The sequence below is a fragment of the Urocampus carinirostris genome, chromosome 4, assembly GCF_059441175.1.
Source record: "Urocampus carinirostris isolate Australia breed hairy pipefish chromosome 4, RoL_Ucar_1.0, whole genome shotgun sequence".
Classification (NCBI taxonomy): Eukaryota; Metazoa; Chordata; class Actinopteri; order Syngnathiformes; family Syngnathidae; genus Urocampus; species Urocampus carinirostris.
This window is the reverse complement of record NC_142352.1, coordinates 28,818,125-28,836,284: the sequence shown is the minus strand read 5'-3', so window position 1 is coordinate 28,836,284 and position 18,160 is coordinate 28,818,125. Positions and strand designations below refer to the sequence as shown.

Genomic DNA, 18,160 nt, shown 5'->3' with positions numbered 1-18,160 from the left:
TAATATTCAAATGGATGGTAACTACCTTGTCCTCCAGAGCAGACATCCTCTCTTTGAGGTGAAGCTGGAGTCTCTCATTGGATTCAAACAGGAGTTTATCCACTGTTTCAGAGAGGCGCTTATTGTGCTCTTCGTTCATCTTTTCTCTTTGCCTTGCCTAAAAAGGTCAAAATACATACAATTGAACTGAAATATAGTATCAGTAAAACATTGGATGCATGAAATAAGTTAGATGGCCAAAGGCCAAGCCCAATTTCTTACTCGGAGCAATTCCTGGTTCTTCTCCTCCAACTGGGCCTCATGCTGCCTCAATCGTTCTTCAACGTTACCATGACGTTCCTCTGCCTGAGCGAGACAGAAAATAAAATCTGCATTTACTTTTCTAAATACTTTGCTTTTCATATCGAAGCACAATCATACATGTCTCTACAGCTAGGTTTTTGTCTCTCTGTATGTGGTCTGTCATTCTTAAGAAGGTAAAGAGTCAATGCTGAAGTCCTTCTAAAGGATGAAGCCACCTAATGTACTTCAACAAAGGACTTAAGTATCTAAGCAACACCAAAACGCAGTGACAATACACAGGTTCAGCACAAACAAACTGAACTAAAACACCAAAAGTAGATCTATCAATTCATCACAAATTAGGATGGTAGACGTAATTTTGTATATGAAGAACATGTATCAAGGCTATCAAACTATTTGTACCAGCAGATTTCGCCTTCAAATATTTTAAGTAATATGGTTCAGATATTTAAGTGGAACCACCTGGCGCCTCATTGTTTGTGTTTGCATGTTTCTATGTATGAAAAAAAAATACTTATACCAGTCACAAAACATTTAGGGCTAGAACCTGAGCTACTTTAATAGCATTTTTAAATCCTGTCTGCTACCTAAACCAGGGGTCGGCAACCTGTGGCTCGGGAGCCGCATGTGGCTCTTTAGCACTGAGGAGTGGCTCCCTGGCAATTTTCCAAAAATGTTTACAAATTGAAATAAATGAAAAAGGGACATATATTTTTATTTTAATATGTTTTTGTAGGATGACAAACATGACACAAACTATAATTTACCAATGCTGTGATCTAAATATAGAATTTAAATTCTGGGCTTTACTTCACAACTTCATGAGACGAGAGCGAAATTAGCTCCTCCACTTGTATTCTCTCTCCCGTCTTTCCTGTTTGAACCCAGCAGTTATCTGTACAAACGCAGGCTACGTTTTATTGTTTTTGTTGCGCAGATAAGGGGCATGTTCCATTCTGTTTTTTTTGTTGTCGTTTTTTTTTCAAATTCTCAAAAATTGGTTTTCTTTATTGCATTTTCCTAATCTTATCAAGGAAATGAAACATAATGTAATTGAAAATATTGGATTGGCGTTAAACTTAAGGTATTCTAGAGTAGTCACGTGTTGCATCATTCTCCACAGGATGTGATACATTAAACCTAGTCATTTTGGTAATAGGCTAATATAGATAAACACAGCATGTGTTGCATTCTTTTCAAGGCCTGAATAAAATTTTTAATTTTTTTGCGGCTTAAGACAAATTATTAATTTTCTTTTGTGTTTAATATGGCTCTTTCAACATTTTGGGTAGCCAACCCGTTGTTTAAACTAAGCAAACATTTCTTTGCAAGATATTAAAGTGATAACATTTAGGATATATTATAGATGATAACATCATACATAGTGTCATGAAATCCTATTTCGTGCTCTGAGTCAGAATATTCCACCACTATTCCTCCAAACGTGCTTTAATTCAGTAATGCTGGTGGTTCTTTAAACATGCATGGCTTTTGTTTGGAATTGTCAAATTTGAATACGACTCTAATCTTAACCACTCCAAATAAATGTGTATTTCAAGCTTGTTTTAGTGTGAAATTGTAGGCAATACCTAGCCTTACACTGGACGTATGGTCATGAACTGACTGCAGTTTCAACAATCACAGTTAGTCAGCCATGGTTTTAAAGCACTAAAGCAGATTCCGATGAACACACGGCCAACATGTTGGACGGTTGTTCCTGGCATAATTTTATTCCCAACCAGATATAACAAGACACATACAGACACAGTTTGTGTCAATCCATGGTCTTTGGAGTTTGCTTATCCCTGCAGATTTTGCAAGAATAACTGATTGTTTGCTAGGGTACTAAATATTATTTGGTCATCTTTAATTAGGGGCAGCACGGCGGCGCAGTGGTTAGCGCTTGTGCGGCACAGTTCATGTCATGGGAACCTGTCGTGGGTTCAAATCCAGCTCCAGACTTCCTGTGCGGAGTTTGTATGTTCTCCCCGTGCTTGCGTTAGAGGTAAGATCGGGCCAAAAAAAAGCACCCGAGCCCGACGCAGGCCCGAGGGGTATTAAACCCGACCCGGACCGAGCCCGACTAATTAACTGGATTTGCTGGCCCGGCCCGAGGGGGCCCGAAATTACATATTTTATTTATAAGGAGGGGTGATTTATGATAACAAATTAAACTCTGCCTTTTGTTACAACATCTAGGCCTAAGTTAAATAAAACTGTATAAACATTTACATCTTTTATATTTCTGTGTCTGCACTGCAGATGTTACATTAAGCGACAATCTGTCATTGACGTTTTTTTTTTTTTGAGGTAGCGAAAACATTTAAGGGCGTCCATCATTTTGACGACTTGATCATTGGGCCATAATCCACAGCAGCAGTAGTAGTACGTCCTTAAGATTTTAGCGCAGCACTTTCATTGAGGGGGTGTTGACGTGTTGTGCCCTTTTCCGACTCCTATGCAAATTCCCCCCCCCCCTGATCGTATTCTATATAAAACGCTTATTAAAACAATAAAGCGAGCTAATTATAATAATTGGGAGATCCTAGTCTATATAACGCGTTTATTTAAACAATAAAGCGTGATTTTATTCTGCAAATTGCGTTTTTTAACGCGGATGAAAATGTCACCAACGTCAATGTACGCTTCCGACAAAAGCGATCGTATTCTATATAAAACGCTTATTAAAACAATAAAGCGAGCTAATTATAACAATTGGGAGATCCTAGTCTATATAACGCGTTTATTTAAACAATAAAGCGCGATCGTATTCTACAAATTGCGTTTTTTAACGCGGATGAAAATGTCACCAACGTCAATGTACGCTTCCGACAAAAGCGATCGTATTCTATATAATACGCTTTAAAACAAAATAAAGCGAGCTAATTATAATAATTGGGAGATTCTAGTCTATATAACGCGTTTATTTAAACAATAAAGCGCGATCGTATTTTACAAAATGCGTTTGTTAATGCGGATGGAAAAGTCACCAACGTCACTGTACGCTATGATTTCCGCAATCACAACTAATTGTACACAAATAATATTTATTTGATTTACTATATTCCTTGGTCTAGTATCCATACATAGTTTAAGTATATATTTTTAATGAACATATATTTATAATTATTAATTAATTAAAAAAAATAAAATAATAAAAAATAAAAAAAAGCAGGACCGAACCCGACCCGACCCGACCGTATGACTGACATTTCAGGCCCGACCCGGCCCGAAATTGCCTCGGGTTCGGGCTCGGGCTCGGGCCATAAATCTTAGGTCTAGCTTGCGTGGGTTTCCTCCCACGTTCCAAAAACATGCATTTCAGGTGAATTGGCCGGTCCAAATTGTCCCTAGGTGTGAATGAGCGAATGAGTTGTCTGTCCCTGTGTGCCCTGCGATTGGCTGGCAACCAGTTCAGGGTGTCCCCTGCCCACTGCCCGGAGATGGCTGGGATGGGCTCCAGCCCCCCCGCGACCCTAATGAGGATAAGCGGTACGGCTGATGAGATGAGATCTTTAATTAGATTTCTTCGATTGCATACAAATGTGTAGCAGCTCTTTAGATCTTTGAACTTATTTTGTCAATTGGCTTTGTGGTAATTATTGTCTCGATTAAACGGGTAGGCAGGTAACCATTTTTAGGTGTAATCTATAATAATGAATCAATCTTTCCCTAGAAATTTATTAAATACAGTTAATTCAGGTTACAAAAATCTGAGAAAATAGATTTGGTAGTTTTGAATATTGACTTTAAATAGTACTATAATTTATGTTAACTTGAATTTGATATGTACATTTGTAATTCAAAATCTTTTAGTTGGGAAACTAGAAAAAGTTTGTGAAAAGCAATATATTTGCACGGCAAAGCAACTCTATGAATTACGTATCCATTGTTGCATGAATGCATGCCTATGCCTGGTTAAATTTAGTAACAAAAATAAATGAGTTGAGTTAAGTGGTTAAAAAATGTCGCCCCTCTAAAAAAAAGTTGGTCTACCTTTTGAGTCTTAGGGCCCATAAAGCTGCATGGAACACACTAAGGAAAAAGAAAGTGATGAAGACACAAAGCCTTACGACGATGCCAAGAATAGATGCACGTGAAGTATCTTAAGCACCAGCTTCAATTTCAGATTCACCACAGAACAAAGGCAATATTTCTGTTAATACTCTCATCACCATAGCTCAACAAGAGGATTAAATTGAAAAAAATATATATTTAGAAATGCTTACAAGGATTTTTTTTACAAAATATAACCATTATAGACAGATGTTAGTCTTGACTACCAAACACATTTTTTTAGCCATCTCATTTCCACAAAGTGACTTCACTTATAGGTCAGTTAAAGATGCATTGTATGACTAGTATGCCTGGGTAAACTGGTTGAAAAAAACACTGCCATGGAAAGAAGCTCTGTGATCCTAAGTACAGATCCGTTCAAAATAGTTATAGTAATAATAATAATAAAATAACAAATATTTCAAAGTACTATTCTGGACACCCAAGGTCGCTGTACTCATAATAAAAAAGTGATACATTAAAACTGATAAAAACAGACAACAAAAATGAAAAAAAAAATACAAGCAAAGTAGTTAAAAATGGGGGGAACTATGTAAGACCGTTTATGATGAGAGTGTGATTGTGCCGACTATGTTGTATGGTGCAGAGACTTAGAGCCTGAACGCAGATTTGAGAAGGAAATTGAATCTTTTTGAGATGAAGTGTTTGAGGAGTATGTTAGGGGTGACAAGATTGGATAGATTGAGAAATGAAATTGTGAGAGACAGAACTGGAGTAGTGGTGGAACTGAGCAAGCGTGTGGATAAGAGAGTACTCTGTTGGTTTGGACACATGGAGAGGATGGATGAGGAGGAGCGAATGTTGAAGAGGATCTACAGAGCAGAAGTAAATGGAAGGAGGTTGGATTATCTCGCTGTTGATAGAGAGAGTGAGAAGGTATCAACTTTAGACAGGGTGGATTTGGTGCCAACATGAAAAACTCAGTTTTTTTGCGGTTTAGTTTTTAAAAGTTAGCAGTGAACCATGCATTTTTTTTAGAAAGGAAGGAGGTTAAGGAAAGAGGTGGGAGTGTGGAGTTTGTTTTGCAGGAAATTTAGAGTTGGATGTCATCTGCAAAGCGGTGGAAAGTGATGTTATATTTACGGAAGATATGGCTAAAGGGGAGAAGGTAGGTTATGAAGAGAAGAGACACCAGGACTGAGTCCTGGGGCACACCTGTGATAACTAGAGAGGGATCCAAAGAGAAGGAGTTGTATAAACTGAGTACAGTCTGTGAGGTAAGAAATGAACCATTGGAGCGGGGTGTGGGTGATGCCAATTGAGGCAAGGCTACTGAGGAGGATAAGGTGAGAAATTGTTTCAAAGGCAACAATGAGGTAAAGAAGGATAAGAATGGAAAGAGAACCGATCTGCTACAGTGAAAAAAATTCTTTGTGATTTTGATGAGTGCAGTTTCCGTGATGTGTCATGGATGATAACCAGAATGGAAGGGCTCCACCAAACTGTTCAGAGTGAGATGTGCATGGAATTGGGAGGTGACTACTTTTTCAAGGATTTTGGAGATGAAAGGTAAGTTGAATATAGGGCAAAGGTTATCGGAAGCTCAATTTAGATGTGGAACAAAAGTGCAAGCTGGCATGTACTTCTTTAAAATCAGTAAATAAAAAGTAGCAAATTTAAAAAGGCTGTCAGCTGTCAATACCTTCGTAAGGGCAGCTACCCTTTGCGCGAGTTCAGCTTCCACCTCGGGCAGAGTCTCTGCTTTGCGAATAGTCTGCTGCAGTTTCTGTTCAGCTACGTCCAATTTTTCTTGAAGCTGGCGGTTTCGGTCTTCCGTCTATGTTAGAAGCAAAGAGTTATCAATAATTTTAATGCGTCAATGGCAAATCCAAGCCAGTTACTTCACATTCCAACTTTGAAGCAAAACATAACCAACACCAAACACTATGATAAATAAGGTAATTATCAAACGCTTTTTTTCCAGTGTGTCGGTAGTGCCAAGAGATTGTGGCCAGGGAGAAGCTACAGTGCTCTTAAGGTGATCGAGTGAAAAGAATGCATGTATTGCACACAAGTATCACAGAAAACACATACATTACGCTCAACTGTGAATTATGCACCGTCTGCTCCAGCACAGGCATAAAGAGGCTGCAAAGTGTTAGGCTTAAAATGGCAAAACAGACATTGTTGGAAAACTTACTTGTCTAAACAAGGACTCCTTGTTAGCAACTTCATTCTCCAGCTTGTCATTTAGATCATGGACAGACGTAGCCTCGCGCTGAGCTGCCAGGTAGCGCTTTTCCAGAGTAGTGATCCTCTCTTCCATATCCTCCTTTTGAGCCATGGACTGAACATAGTAGCAAAAATAAAAATTTCTAGCATTTTCAAAACACACAACCAAATTACTATCAGGAACTTGGTTATCTTTAGGCAAATGACAAATCTATTTAAAAGGTACTAATTTTGATGCTAAAAGAGTAAACCCTTTTCCCTTAGTATGTTCTTTACGAAAGACCAATGACATAAAACCAAAAGAAAAAGAACTAGAACTAAAATTAGATTCGGCAATTGTGACACCGTTTAAGTCAAAATGCATGGGCCAGACTAGTTCAAACTGTGCTTAATCAGTCAGCCTGCAAGTCTTTATTACACTTGTATGCAATACCCCCCTAGGCAACTACATGCCAATTAACTTCAACATAATCTTGTTATATCGTCACATAGATCTGCGTGCCAAATAATTAAAAATAAAAACAGAGTGGTTGCATTGGATGGCAAATAACGCAACACAGACATTGGTATCTTTTTGCACTTTCCTTTGTCAACAACATTCATTCATTCATTTGCAGGCGAAATTCTTTAGAATCAAACATGACAGGTGCGTCGGTATAATTCTTTCTACAACACCAAGTGCAAATATACCAGGGCATAAAATGGCACACGTTTTATTAAAACTCAGTGGTCAGAACTGACTTCGGTAAAAGTCATATGAATGCATTACTTTTTTTTTTCTCGTCCTTACAACCAAAATCACTTCAACATGTCAGTATATCTAGATGCTTGCGTTGCCTCTTTGTTCTCCTTAGCTCTTGAGTAGTCTTTCCTGAACTGGGAACTGAGGCAGGTTTAGCGGGCCGCTTAGACAGTCCACCAGGTGCCACATTTGCATTTTCTGATAGTGCTTCATGTTAATTTTCAGCGTGCTCCGGTGTGACTGGCACTGCTCCAATGTCCTCAAAACTCCTCACACTGTCCTCTTGTGACAACCTCTTTTTTCCAAGGCGCAGTTCCAAACCTGGTCACCACAAAAATGACCTGACAAGACTTTTCATACGTGACACCCCAGGCTGGGCATCATGTAGCTCCTTCATCACCTGCTCTTGACCTGGAGGTGGAACAATGACTCTGGAGCCCCAGAGGATACAACCAACCAGTACACTCAACTCCAGCTTTCACTTGCCATAATGCTTGAATCTTTCCTCCTCCACCTTTGTAGGCTAACCTTGCAACAGCCATTTCTTCACTTATGATAATATTGGGTCTCTCCCAGTCAGTCCAGATTTTAATCTATTTTGCGGTCACTGGTTTGTCTATCAAAAAATGTCTAGGGGGGCATATTGGTGTGGCTTGGTGTGTCAGAGAGAGGCATGCACCTGAAAGCGTCAGCATTTGCGTTTTCACTCCTTGCCTTGTACTCAATCCTGTATTGGTATGCTGATAAGGTTAACACACAGTGTTGAATCTTTGCTGAAGCCATGGGAGGTATGCCCTTTAACTAATTGACTAGACGCATTAGGGGCTTATGATCCGAAAAGATGGTAAATGGGCAGCCATACAAGTAGTGATGGGAGCGTTTCACAGCTAAATTTACGCCTACCCATTTTTTTCTAACCAAGTAACCTATTTCTGCGACAGTGAGTACATGATACATAGCTGACGGGCTTTTTGTTACCATCGTCTTTTGTGAAAGAGCATCGGCCCCACACCATAAGGGTATGCGTCACAAGATAGGATAACCTCCTTGTCCGGTCAAAGTGCACCAGCAGTCTTGCTAAGTGTAACAACCCCTTTACATGCTGGAAATCTTTCTTTTGATCTGCTGTCACTTCCATGAACTGTGTTTGTGAAGGCGCAGGTAGAGCTGGGTGAATACTGAGGAGAGGTCCGGCAAGACACTCCCATAGTAGTTTACTAAGCCCAGAAACAACAAGAATTCAGCAACATTCTTTGGAGCTTCTTTTAAAAGAAGCTCCTTCTTTTATCGCCCTCGCTTTCTCTTCCACAAGTGACGGGCCTTGAGCCGAAATCAGGTGACCCAGATACGTGCCACTTGGATCTTGAAAAACGCACTTGTGACGCTTCAAAAGCAGTTCTGCGTCTGCCATCCTCTTCAGAACCTCGTGAATATCATCAAGGTAGACTAACATCGGGGATGTCTCTGAGTACATTTTATGCTGAAAGATGGCTGGACTGGATGCCACACCAAACACCAGGCGGTAGTACTTGAATAAACCTGTGTGTGCGCTGATTGTGACATTGTTTAGACTCTTCATCCAATTACAGCTGCTGATATGCATGGCTCATATCTAGCATTGTGAATGCTTTGCCTCTGCTAGCATGGTCAACAAGTCCTCCACTCGAGTTAGAACGTAGGTGTCGAGTTGTAAGGCCTGATTGATTGACAATTTTTAGTCTCCACATGTGCGGACTTAACCATCTTTTTTTACCCCCGCCACGATTGGAGCAACGCGGTGGGAGAATTGAACAGGTTCAAATGACCCCCACTTGCTCCAGGCTTGACCACTCGGCCTCTACCTTGGCTCTCATGGCATATGGAACTGTGCGTGGTTTGTAGAACCACGGCTGTGGGTTGGGGTCCATACACATTTTCACCGCTACGCCATTGAGGGTGCCAAGCTCCTCTTTAAAACATCTGCATATTTAGCTAGAATTTCTTCAGCCACTGTCATGCTTTGACTTTTCCAGAAAATTCCTCACCAATTTAGGTATAATCTCTGCAAGAAGTCCCGACCCAATAAATACCGGCCCTCCCCTTTAACTACCTGCAGTGCGGCTTTAGCTGTTTGTCCCTGTCATTATATACACATCTGTTTCGGCAAAAAGTGAAATTCACTCATGCGTATACGCCTTCAGTCGTATTTTAGTCTTTTTTTTTTATCCTGATTGGAAAAAATGCCGAAATTTAGTTTGATTTATCTGTTCCTGTACCTTCCATGGGCAGTGGTCACCGCTTTTAACACAACCGTAGAACAAACGCAGCAACTCAAGCGCCTGGTTATTTATTGTTGAAATTTCCCAAACCACCCCTCTTTGGAGCTACACAATTCACGTAGTTCACCCTTTTTGACTTCAAAAAACGGTTAATTTCTTCTAAAGGTGATTTTTTTTTCTTTTTTGTCCAAAGAATTTAATCAAAACAAAAGTAAATGAGGACAGAGTAGTACATGAGGAAACCTATCAGGGTGTTAGTGATCTTATCGAAATAACAAGAACTGTGCCAAAACAACAGTAAGCTTACTTCTCTAAGGTCTCTCTGTAATCGTGTATTCATGTCTTCAGACTTGATAAGGTCTTTTCTTGCTGTGTCCAGATCTTCCTCCAGTTCGTTGATTCGCAATGCCATTGCAGCCATACGCTCCTTGATCTGGCCCAGATCAGCGGTCTGACGGTCGAGCACCTCCTGGAGTTCCCCAACCTTGCCAAAAGGGGTACCTGATTCATCCTCCTGACTGATTGATCCATCAGATGACCGCTGTGGATGAATGGGTAAAAAACATGCAGCAAAAGTATTTTAAAACTGGTTTTTAAATAGGATATATGATGAAATGAAATGATCTGCATTTATATAGCGGTTTTCAAGTCAATGACTTCCCAAAGCGCTTTACATTGTGCTTCACATTTCCCAATAGCGGCCGTGATCTGTGCAGCCATGTAAGGCGCTAACCTGCTAATTGGGAGTATTGGGGGTTCAGTGTCTTACCCAAGGACACTTCGGCATGTAACAGAGCCGGGATTCGAACTGGGATCCCTTAATCCTAAAACGATCGCTCTACCTCCTGAGCTACTGCCGCCCCCATATCTATTTTGTTAACACTCATATTTTTTTCTTTTACGTTTTTGAAAATTGATGTGAAACTGCTGTTTAAAATCTATGAGCTTATACAACTATTCTAAATATGCATTTTTTTACGTTTGACCAAAATAAAAATATTAGTTGTGAATAAGGCAGTCAATGATAATGGCAAGGACATTAATTGATTTTTATAATTGGGTTTGGCATTTAGTTTACCATATTTGTTTGTGTGTAACGTGCACATGTGTAAAAAGCACACCATTATTTTTGATTAAAAATCAGTATAACATTTCTTGAATTTCTTCACAGAATAAATTTTGCAGTTTGATACAATGGGGGCAAACTGGTGAGAGCGCTAAATCCCAACTATTGGACCACCACTGATATGGATGACATGTGAAACGGCATTACATTTTATCTTATTATCACACAATTTTTATTCACCGTACCAACAAGAAATGTACAATGCATTTTTTTAATGTCCTTCAAAGTCAGATTCATCATCAGATACACTTAACAGTTGTTTTCATTGTGAGGCTTTATTGCATTTATTTATATCATTCCTACTTCTCCATCCTCAAACATTCGTCTCTGGCAACGTGACAAAAAACAGTGCGATGATAAGATAAAACCTAAGGCCTTTGTGTATGTCATCTAAATCACTGCTAGACTAGTGGTTAGGATTCTGCACTCTCACCACTGTGACCTGGGTTACATCCAATGTTTAGCGATTATGGTCAGGGACAACTGATCAATCTTTGCACAAATAAAACCTCAAGTGTAACACGCACCCAAACTTATGAGTTTTATTTTACGTTAAAAAAATGTGCGTTATACACGAATAAATAGATATAATTTTGTATCTGAAAAAAAAACCCAACTTGATTTAAAAGGAAAAAAATCAAGCATCACAGCACAAGAAAGGGTATGTTCACAATAGATTATGTTTTTAAGTATGTAGTGTTGTCACATTTTTACAACTTACACAATAAATAGTTCATCTAAATTAACCAATCAGATAGTCAACACTTTTCAAATAACAACGTTCCCACATGCTTGCCTCAACCTTACCTTCCCATTAGTGGTGAGTGCATTTTCAGAGTTGTGGTTGACATCACTGGTTCCATCTGCCAAGCCCCTTTTCGGGCAACTCTGCTCCCTGAAGTAAGCCAACTAAAGAGATAGTTTGTTATCATGTAACACTCAGTTAACTTATTTATTCATTCAACAGCAGTTAGCAAGCACTCTACCATACATGTTTTTTTGGGGGGGAGGGCTTGTCTTTGAGAGTATGTGTGTGTGGGTCCATGTCTCAGGGACAAAAGATGATTCGGGCATTAAGTGCTTCATCACAGACCAAGAGGAACAAAATCTAGGACAGTTCAACATCCTCAAGGGCTTTTGTCAATCTTCATCCCATTCAACAGGGAAAATCCGAGACTTGTCTGCCCTTTTAAAAAATGTGCCAGCATAAAGGCTGGTCTCCATATCTCCGGGTACGGAGGCCCCTCTATACTTGGCGCTTCGGTTATCGCTGGTTCACTTCTTCGCGGATTTTGAATTTGATTGATTTGGTCTTTATTGTCTTTGATATCTTTGGATTGTACATTGTGTTCTGATAGACAGCGGAGATAGATAAGGCAGGGTGCTTTATGCTGCGTTAGTGTGACTATGTGCGCAACTGTGATAGGCTGGGTTATGCTGTCAGTCAAACAGTGGGAGGGGCGCAAGAGTGGGTGCCCCCTAAAACAGTCTGCAGCATAGCTCCAGACAGCTTTTAGCAGCCCGTTGCGTTGAAAATAACTATATAAATCTGACTCTGAAGAAGGTCAGACGAGAAAGGGTCAAGACTGGTGGGTCGGCGGAGGTCACTCCCGGGCCGCGCGACGGAGCGAGTTCGGCGGACGCGGCGTCACCCTAATAAGGATAAGCGGTGCAGATAATGAGATGAAATGAGATTTGTTTTTGTTTTTTTGAAGATGCGCCGCTACTTCGCGGATTTTCACTTATCGCGGGTGGTTTTGGTCCCCATTAACCGCGATAACCGAGGTCTTACTGTATATATGAACAGTTAATATTAGTGAAATAAAAAATTACAGCAGGTTTTTTATAAGATGTTACAGTCAAAACTATTTGGGAAAACTGACGTTTAAGATAGCGTTCATTTTGCAGTGGGTCCACCAAAGTTTTTGGGCAAGGTGTGGTGGTTTTGTGGAAACGGGCAATTGTGACTGTATATAAAATACAATAAATTATTCTTAAGAGTCTCAGCATCTTTATACGTGCGAATGTAGTCATGGCTATGAATGTATACAACAATAGCAAGCCAACACATGACACAGGTCTAGACGAACATAGTGGTGTAACAACAGCGTAGGATATTACTTCAAACAAATTTTGCAATGTCAATGACTTTCAGCACCTATCAGCAAGTGTTTTTGTCTACAATTTCAGTTATACATTGTTGCTGTCATATGGGAAAGGAGGATGAAACAACCCTTATTTCTCCTCGAAAATCAAAATTGAGAAATGTATACACTTTATATATATACACACACACACATATATATATACACAATTGTGTAATATTGACAGATTCAGAAAACAATGTCACCTTTAAATAAAACAAACAAATAATTGAGAGACATTTTAAATAATGATTGAAGAAAAACAAATTTCGGACACAAGTTATTCTGGGAAAAACGTATCTATAAACAAAGACTAACTATTCATAAAACTTTTTGAATAAAGTAGAAAAGAGTGGTAGAAGTACAACAGGTTATTATCAATGGTTTGAGATACAGCAAATCTCACCTCTTTGTGTGACATGGTGAGTTGTTCCTCCAAAACACTGCATCTTTCCAAGGCGACGCGCAGTCTCTCCCTAACCTTTTAAGTGAAGAAAAAAAAAATCAGCAACTGTGGTCCATATACTGCTGACTGAACCATGCACCCGTGATTGGATGTCATACTACTGTCGGACATGCACGCATCGATTTGCAAAAGTTCTGCAGCTTCCATCATGCTGTGTCGTTACAGTTGTTCGCATCATGCTTGGTCCAAGGCGTACTTTGTTTAGTTTTCAGTTATGAAAAACGAAGGGAAAAATATTATTTTTGAACACTATTTGCGAATGAACTCCACCCAGATGGCCATGTTATTATATTTTATTGCGGGACAGATGACGCAAGCATCGACAACAAAACAAAAATAAAGATTCTGGAGTAACCAAGTCAAAGTCTGGATTTAAATCTAATTGAAATGCTTTGGTTGTGACCTTAACCAGGCAGGTTATGCTAGAAAACCGCTCCAATGTGGCAAATTTGAAACAATTTTGCAAAAATGAGTGGGCCAAAAATTCTCCGCAGTGTTGTCAAAGACTCATTACAAATTATTGCAAACATTTGATTTTTGTTATCACTGCCAAAGGTAGCCCAACTCGCTACAATGTTCAGGGGCAATTACTTTTTCACACAGGGCCAGAGTCTTTGTGTAATATTAAATTTGGTTTGATAATCTAAAACCTTTGGGAGTGATAAATATACAAAAACACAAATCAGGAAGAGGGAAAAAAATTTTTTCACAACAATGTATAGGTACTATTCCTTTTTCAAAGCATCTATGAACGTTGCAGACCAAAAACTACTTTTCCAAGAAAGGTTCCACATTTTAGTTCAAGACATTCATGCCTACTGCGCCTTGTAGTCCAGAATTTAGCATTCTAATCAGTGGAATGGCGCAAGTTGTAGAAAAAAAGCTACACTACATCTCTTGATAAGCAAAAAAATAAATAAAAATAAAAATAATAATAAAAATAAAAATAAAAAAGGCCAGAAAGCTGTTTAACTTGAATAGCATTTCACATTTCAGTGTAGAGTGGTGTGCAGTGGGGGCAAATAAGTCCCACTTGAGAATATAAGAGAGAGCTGTAATAATCAACGTGGGTAAACCTTAAACATGAGAGACAGAATGCGGGGGGAAAAACAGAAAATCATATTGTTTGATTTGTAAAGAATTTATTTGCAAATTATGGTGGAAAGTTATTTTTTGTTAATACTAAAAGTTCATCCAATACTTTTTTATTTACCCTTTGTTGGCAATAACGGAGGCCAAACATTTTCTGTAACTCTTCACAAGCTTTTCACACACAGTTGCTAGTATGTTTGCCTTTTCCCCCATGCAGATCTCCTTTTAGAAAAGATATTTGGGGCTGTCTTTGGGCAACACGGACCTTCAACTCCCTCCACATATTTCTGGAAACTGGCTTAAAATGCTTCTTATAGAGCAACTCCTTTGTTGCCCTGGCTATGTGTTTGGAATCATTGTCATACTGAAAGACCCAACCACATCTCAAGTCTGGCAGTGCAGGAATTGAGTCCCTGGCGGCGCATTGTGTTACTAATAGAGTAGCCTTCGATACTTTGGTCCCAGCTCTCTGCAAGTCGTTCATTAAGCCCTCATGTGTTTAGTTCACCGTTCTCGTTATCATTTTGAAGCAATGGGTGGAGATCTCACTGGAGCCCCAGATCGAGGGAGAATGTCAGTGGTCTTGTATGTCTTCTATTTTCTAATAATTTTTTCTACAGTTTATTTGTTTCACACCAATTGATCAGATTCAGTATTCCCAGCCTTGTGCAGGTCTTCAATTTTAATAAATTAATAAAATGATGAGTGGAGCCTCGTCATACCTTGTTAGTTGAAGTTAGACCTCTTTTTTAGAGCCCAAAATATTGCGGGTTTATGGCTAACCAAAATACTTATTTTCCACTCTAATATGGAAATAAATTATTTAATCAAATAATGTTTTTTCCCCATATTCTGTCTCTCATGGTTGAGGTTTACCCATGTCGACAATTAAAGGCCTCTCTGATGTATTCAAGTAGGACAACTTGCAGGGTTGGTGGTTGACTAAATACTCATTTGCCCCACTGTATCTGTTGCCTTAAGTCAACAAGTAAAATACGTCACTGTATTTAATTGTAAGTGCATATCTATAATAAATAACACATCATTATTGCTAGCATTTGAACGGATTGTGTGTGCTGTACATTTTAAATGTGTGTTGTATATCAATTTTCAAGAGTAAAAAAATTGGACATGTGCAACACATTGTCTGTGAACAATCCAAAGGGCAACGCAAGTGGCAACTGGGAGCACAAAATAGGTTATGAATAGAACTTCTCTCACACTCAAGCAAAAGCATGCATAAAAGATTTTTCCATTAAGTCTGCATAGAAGATCCAAGTCTTACCTTCTCATCAAGGGCTTTATGGTGTTCGAAAAGTGACTTAAGGGCTTTGAGGACTTCCACTTCACTAGAAACTCCAGCAGGAGACTGAGCTTGTCTTTTCACTACTGTCATCCTTAGACTACGTTCATGGCGAGAAACCAGACACTCCAAATGCTCCAAGAGAAGCTGCACAAACAACGAATACTGTGAGTACATACTATTAATTGCATCCAAAAATGGCTATTTTTTGATCAACACTGCCATTAAACTATTATTGCTGTCTAGAAAAAAAATTGATGGGGCAATTTTAACATAAGAATTTTAGTTTAAATGTAGTACTTAATAATGCGTTGAAGGATCTGTAGTAAGAGATTCACTGATTTATTGGTTTAAAAATTATAGAAACATACTCTCATGTTATTTTGAGAATAATAGTACAAAAAGATCACAAGGCAAAACCAAAACTGCTATAATAAAAAAAAAAAAAAGAGTAATACAATTATTTGCAATAAGATTTTAGTCATGTTTCATAAGTACGGGTTGCTAATTTAACTCTATTTGTATTTTTTTTTCTGTTCAAAGTGAGATGCACTCTACCAAAGTTACAGCCAGATGTTTGTAAAAAAACTGGAATCACCCATGCATACCCTAACTTTTGTATTAAATTCTCACAAAGCCCAACAAGGTAGACTGTAAAGACTATCACACATTTCTTGTGAGTTCATTGCGTAACACCTAAAATCAGAACCAAATTTCAACTAACCCGTGTGTTGTTTCTCTCAGCTTTTAGTTCCGCAATTTCTTCCTCCTTTTCCAAAAGTTGTTCCCGGCATAGATTGACCTCTTTCGTTAGTGCTGCGAACTCCTGCAAAACAAAAACATGGCATTTTCTACAAAGAATACTTTTCACAATTATTTTTTGACACACATAAGGGAAATACAGTGTTTTACACCATCAAAACGGTATTCGAGTTTGTTTATGCCTTACCAATATGATCATGACAAGAAACAGATTGGCCATAAATGCAAGAAAACATTTAATTTGACAAGGGCTAAATCTTCATTTAAAGTATAAATCATTTATTAATAATTGTAGACTGTTGTAATTGTTGTTTAATCCAAATCCTGACATAGTTTATCACTTAAAGTCTTTAAATGTAATAAAGTAGGTTGTATGATAGAGTTGATGGAACCTTTTGTTTCTACAACAATGTACTTGTTTTGCCTTCCTTTGAATCACAGAGATCCAGGCAAGATTCAGTTTCAGCAGTGTAGGACAGCTATTGGCTATCAAGATTTGCCTACTGCCAGCAAATGATGCACTACAGGAGGCAGGCCTTTGAGTAATTACAGAGTAGCTTACTTCCTACATTCCCCCCCCTTTTTTTTTTTTACTTAACATTTTTCTTGACTGTTGTCTTGGTTATAATCTATATGCTTCGTGTGCCAAAACAGCAAAAAATATTCTTGAGGAGAGCCGCCGCAGCAACAATGAAAAGACTGCATTTTTCAAATAGTAAAACTTGTTAGATAGGAGTCAAAGAAGTGCTAAATGAGTAAAAGTTATTTTTCTCTAATAGGTTTCCGAATGAATGAGAATTAAGACTGATGTTTCCTGACCCATAAAGCTTATTTAATTTTGCTCTTTTTGTTCTACAATTGCTATTTTTATTTGTGCTCTTTCTGTTCTCAAATTGCTATAGAAATGATAAAGATTTACTGTATTTTCTGGACTATAAGGAGCACCCAACTAAAAACCCTCCAATTGTTCAGAAAAGCGCATGTGTTCATACAGAGCTCTATTACAGCTATACCCAATACAAAGATAAATAACATGAAAAGCACAATAAAACCAGAAAGGTAAATAAATGAAAGAATAAAGGAATTTTTTTAAACAAATTTTGGGAATGTGTGGAAAGCACGAACTTGGAAATACATGGAGCATTTAGGAAGACGGGATTACAATTAAGCTTTTAACACCATTCAGACAATAAAACTCTGCTCTAAACACCAAGACCCAATATCACCCTATACAAAGGGATTTTGTACTCACTAACCAAACACGCAGAAAGTGTCAGAAAGAGAAATAGCAACCCACCCCCTGCAATCAAATCCTGGCCTCCCGCATACACCTTTGCTACTCAAATATGTTGTTACTATGTTATAACCAGGTTACAGTAACAAAGAAAAAAAGATCACAATTTCCACCAACATTGTATCTCCCGTGCAAAATTACAAGGTATAAGGGGGTCAGGTTGATCCAAAATGGCTTCCACCAATGACTTGTCATGGCTTCAGTGTTGGCCTCCAAATATCACTGAGGCAAGGAGGGGACATATGGTCTCCATAAGCAATTACAACTGATTTGACTTCTACCACAATCAAAAATATGTGGCCGCATGCATTTTTCCCAATAAGCCCAATTCAATGCATTTTTTGAACGACAAAAAGAACGTGTTTTCCTAGACCAGTAACAATAACAAAAATTTGACAAAATTATAATATAATCACATTGC

General features: G+C 38.6%; 1 protein-coding gene across 5 annotated transcripts in view; it reads right to left on the bottom strand.

Annotated features, from left to right (window-relative positions):
* ppfia1 (PTPRF interacting protein alpha 1) overlaps positions 1-18,160 on the bottom strand; it is a 50,795-nt gene that overhangs the window by 23,198 nt on the left and 9,437 nt on the right. For all 5 annotated transcript variants that reach the window (XM_088334046.1, XM_088334045.1, XM_088334047.1 and 2 more), the window contains exons 3-11: positions 16,408-16,509; positions 15,666-15,830; positions 13,229-13,303; positions 11,486-11,587; positions 9,860-10,093; positions 6,521-6,667; positions 6,023-6,157; positions 262-345; positions 26-157 (exon numbers count right to left, since the gene is read on the bottom strand). In XM_088334046.1, coding sequence (XP_088190172.1) covers positions 26-157; positions 262-345; positions 6,023-6,157; positions 6,521-6,667; positions 9,860-10,093; positions 11,486-11,587; positions 13,229-13,303; positions 15,666-15,830; positions 16,408-16,509 — 1,176 coding nt within the window. The remainder of the gene's footprint in view (positions 1-25; positions 158-261; positions 346-6,022; positions 6,158-6,520; positions 6,668-9,859; positions 10,094-11,485; positions 11,588-13,228; positions 13,304-15,665; positions 15,831-16,407; positions 16,510-18,160) is intronic.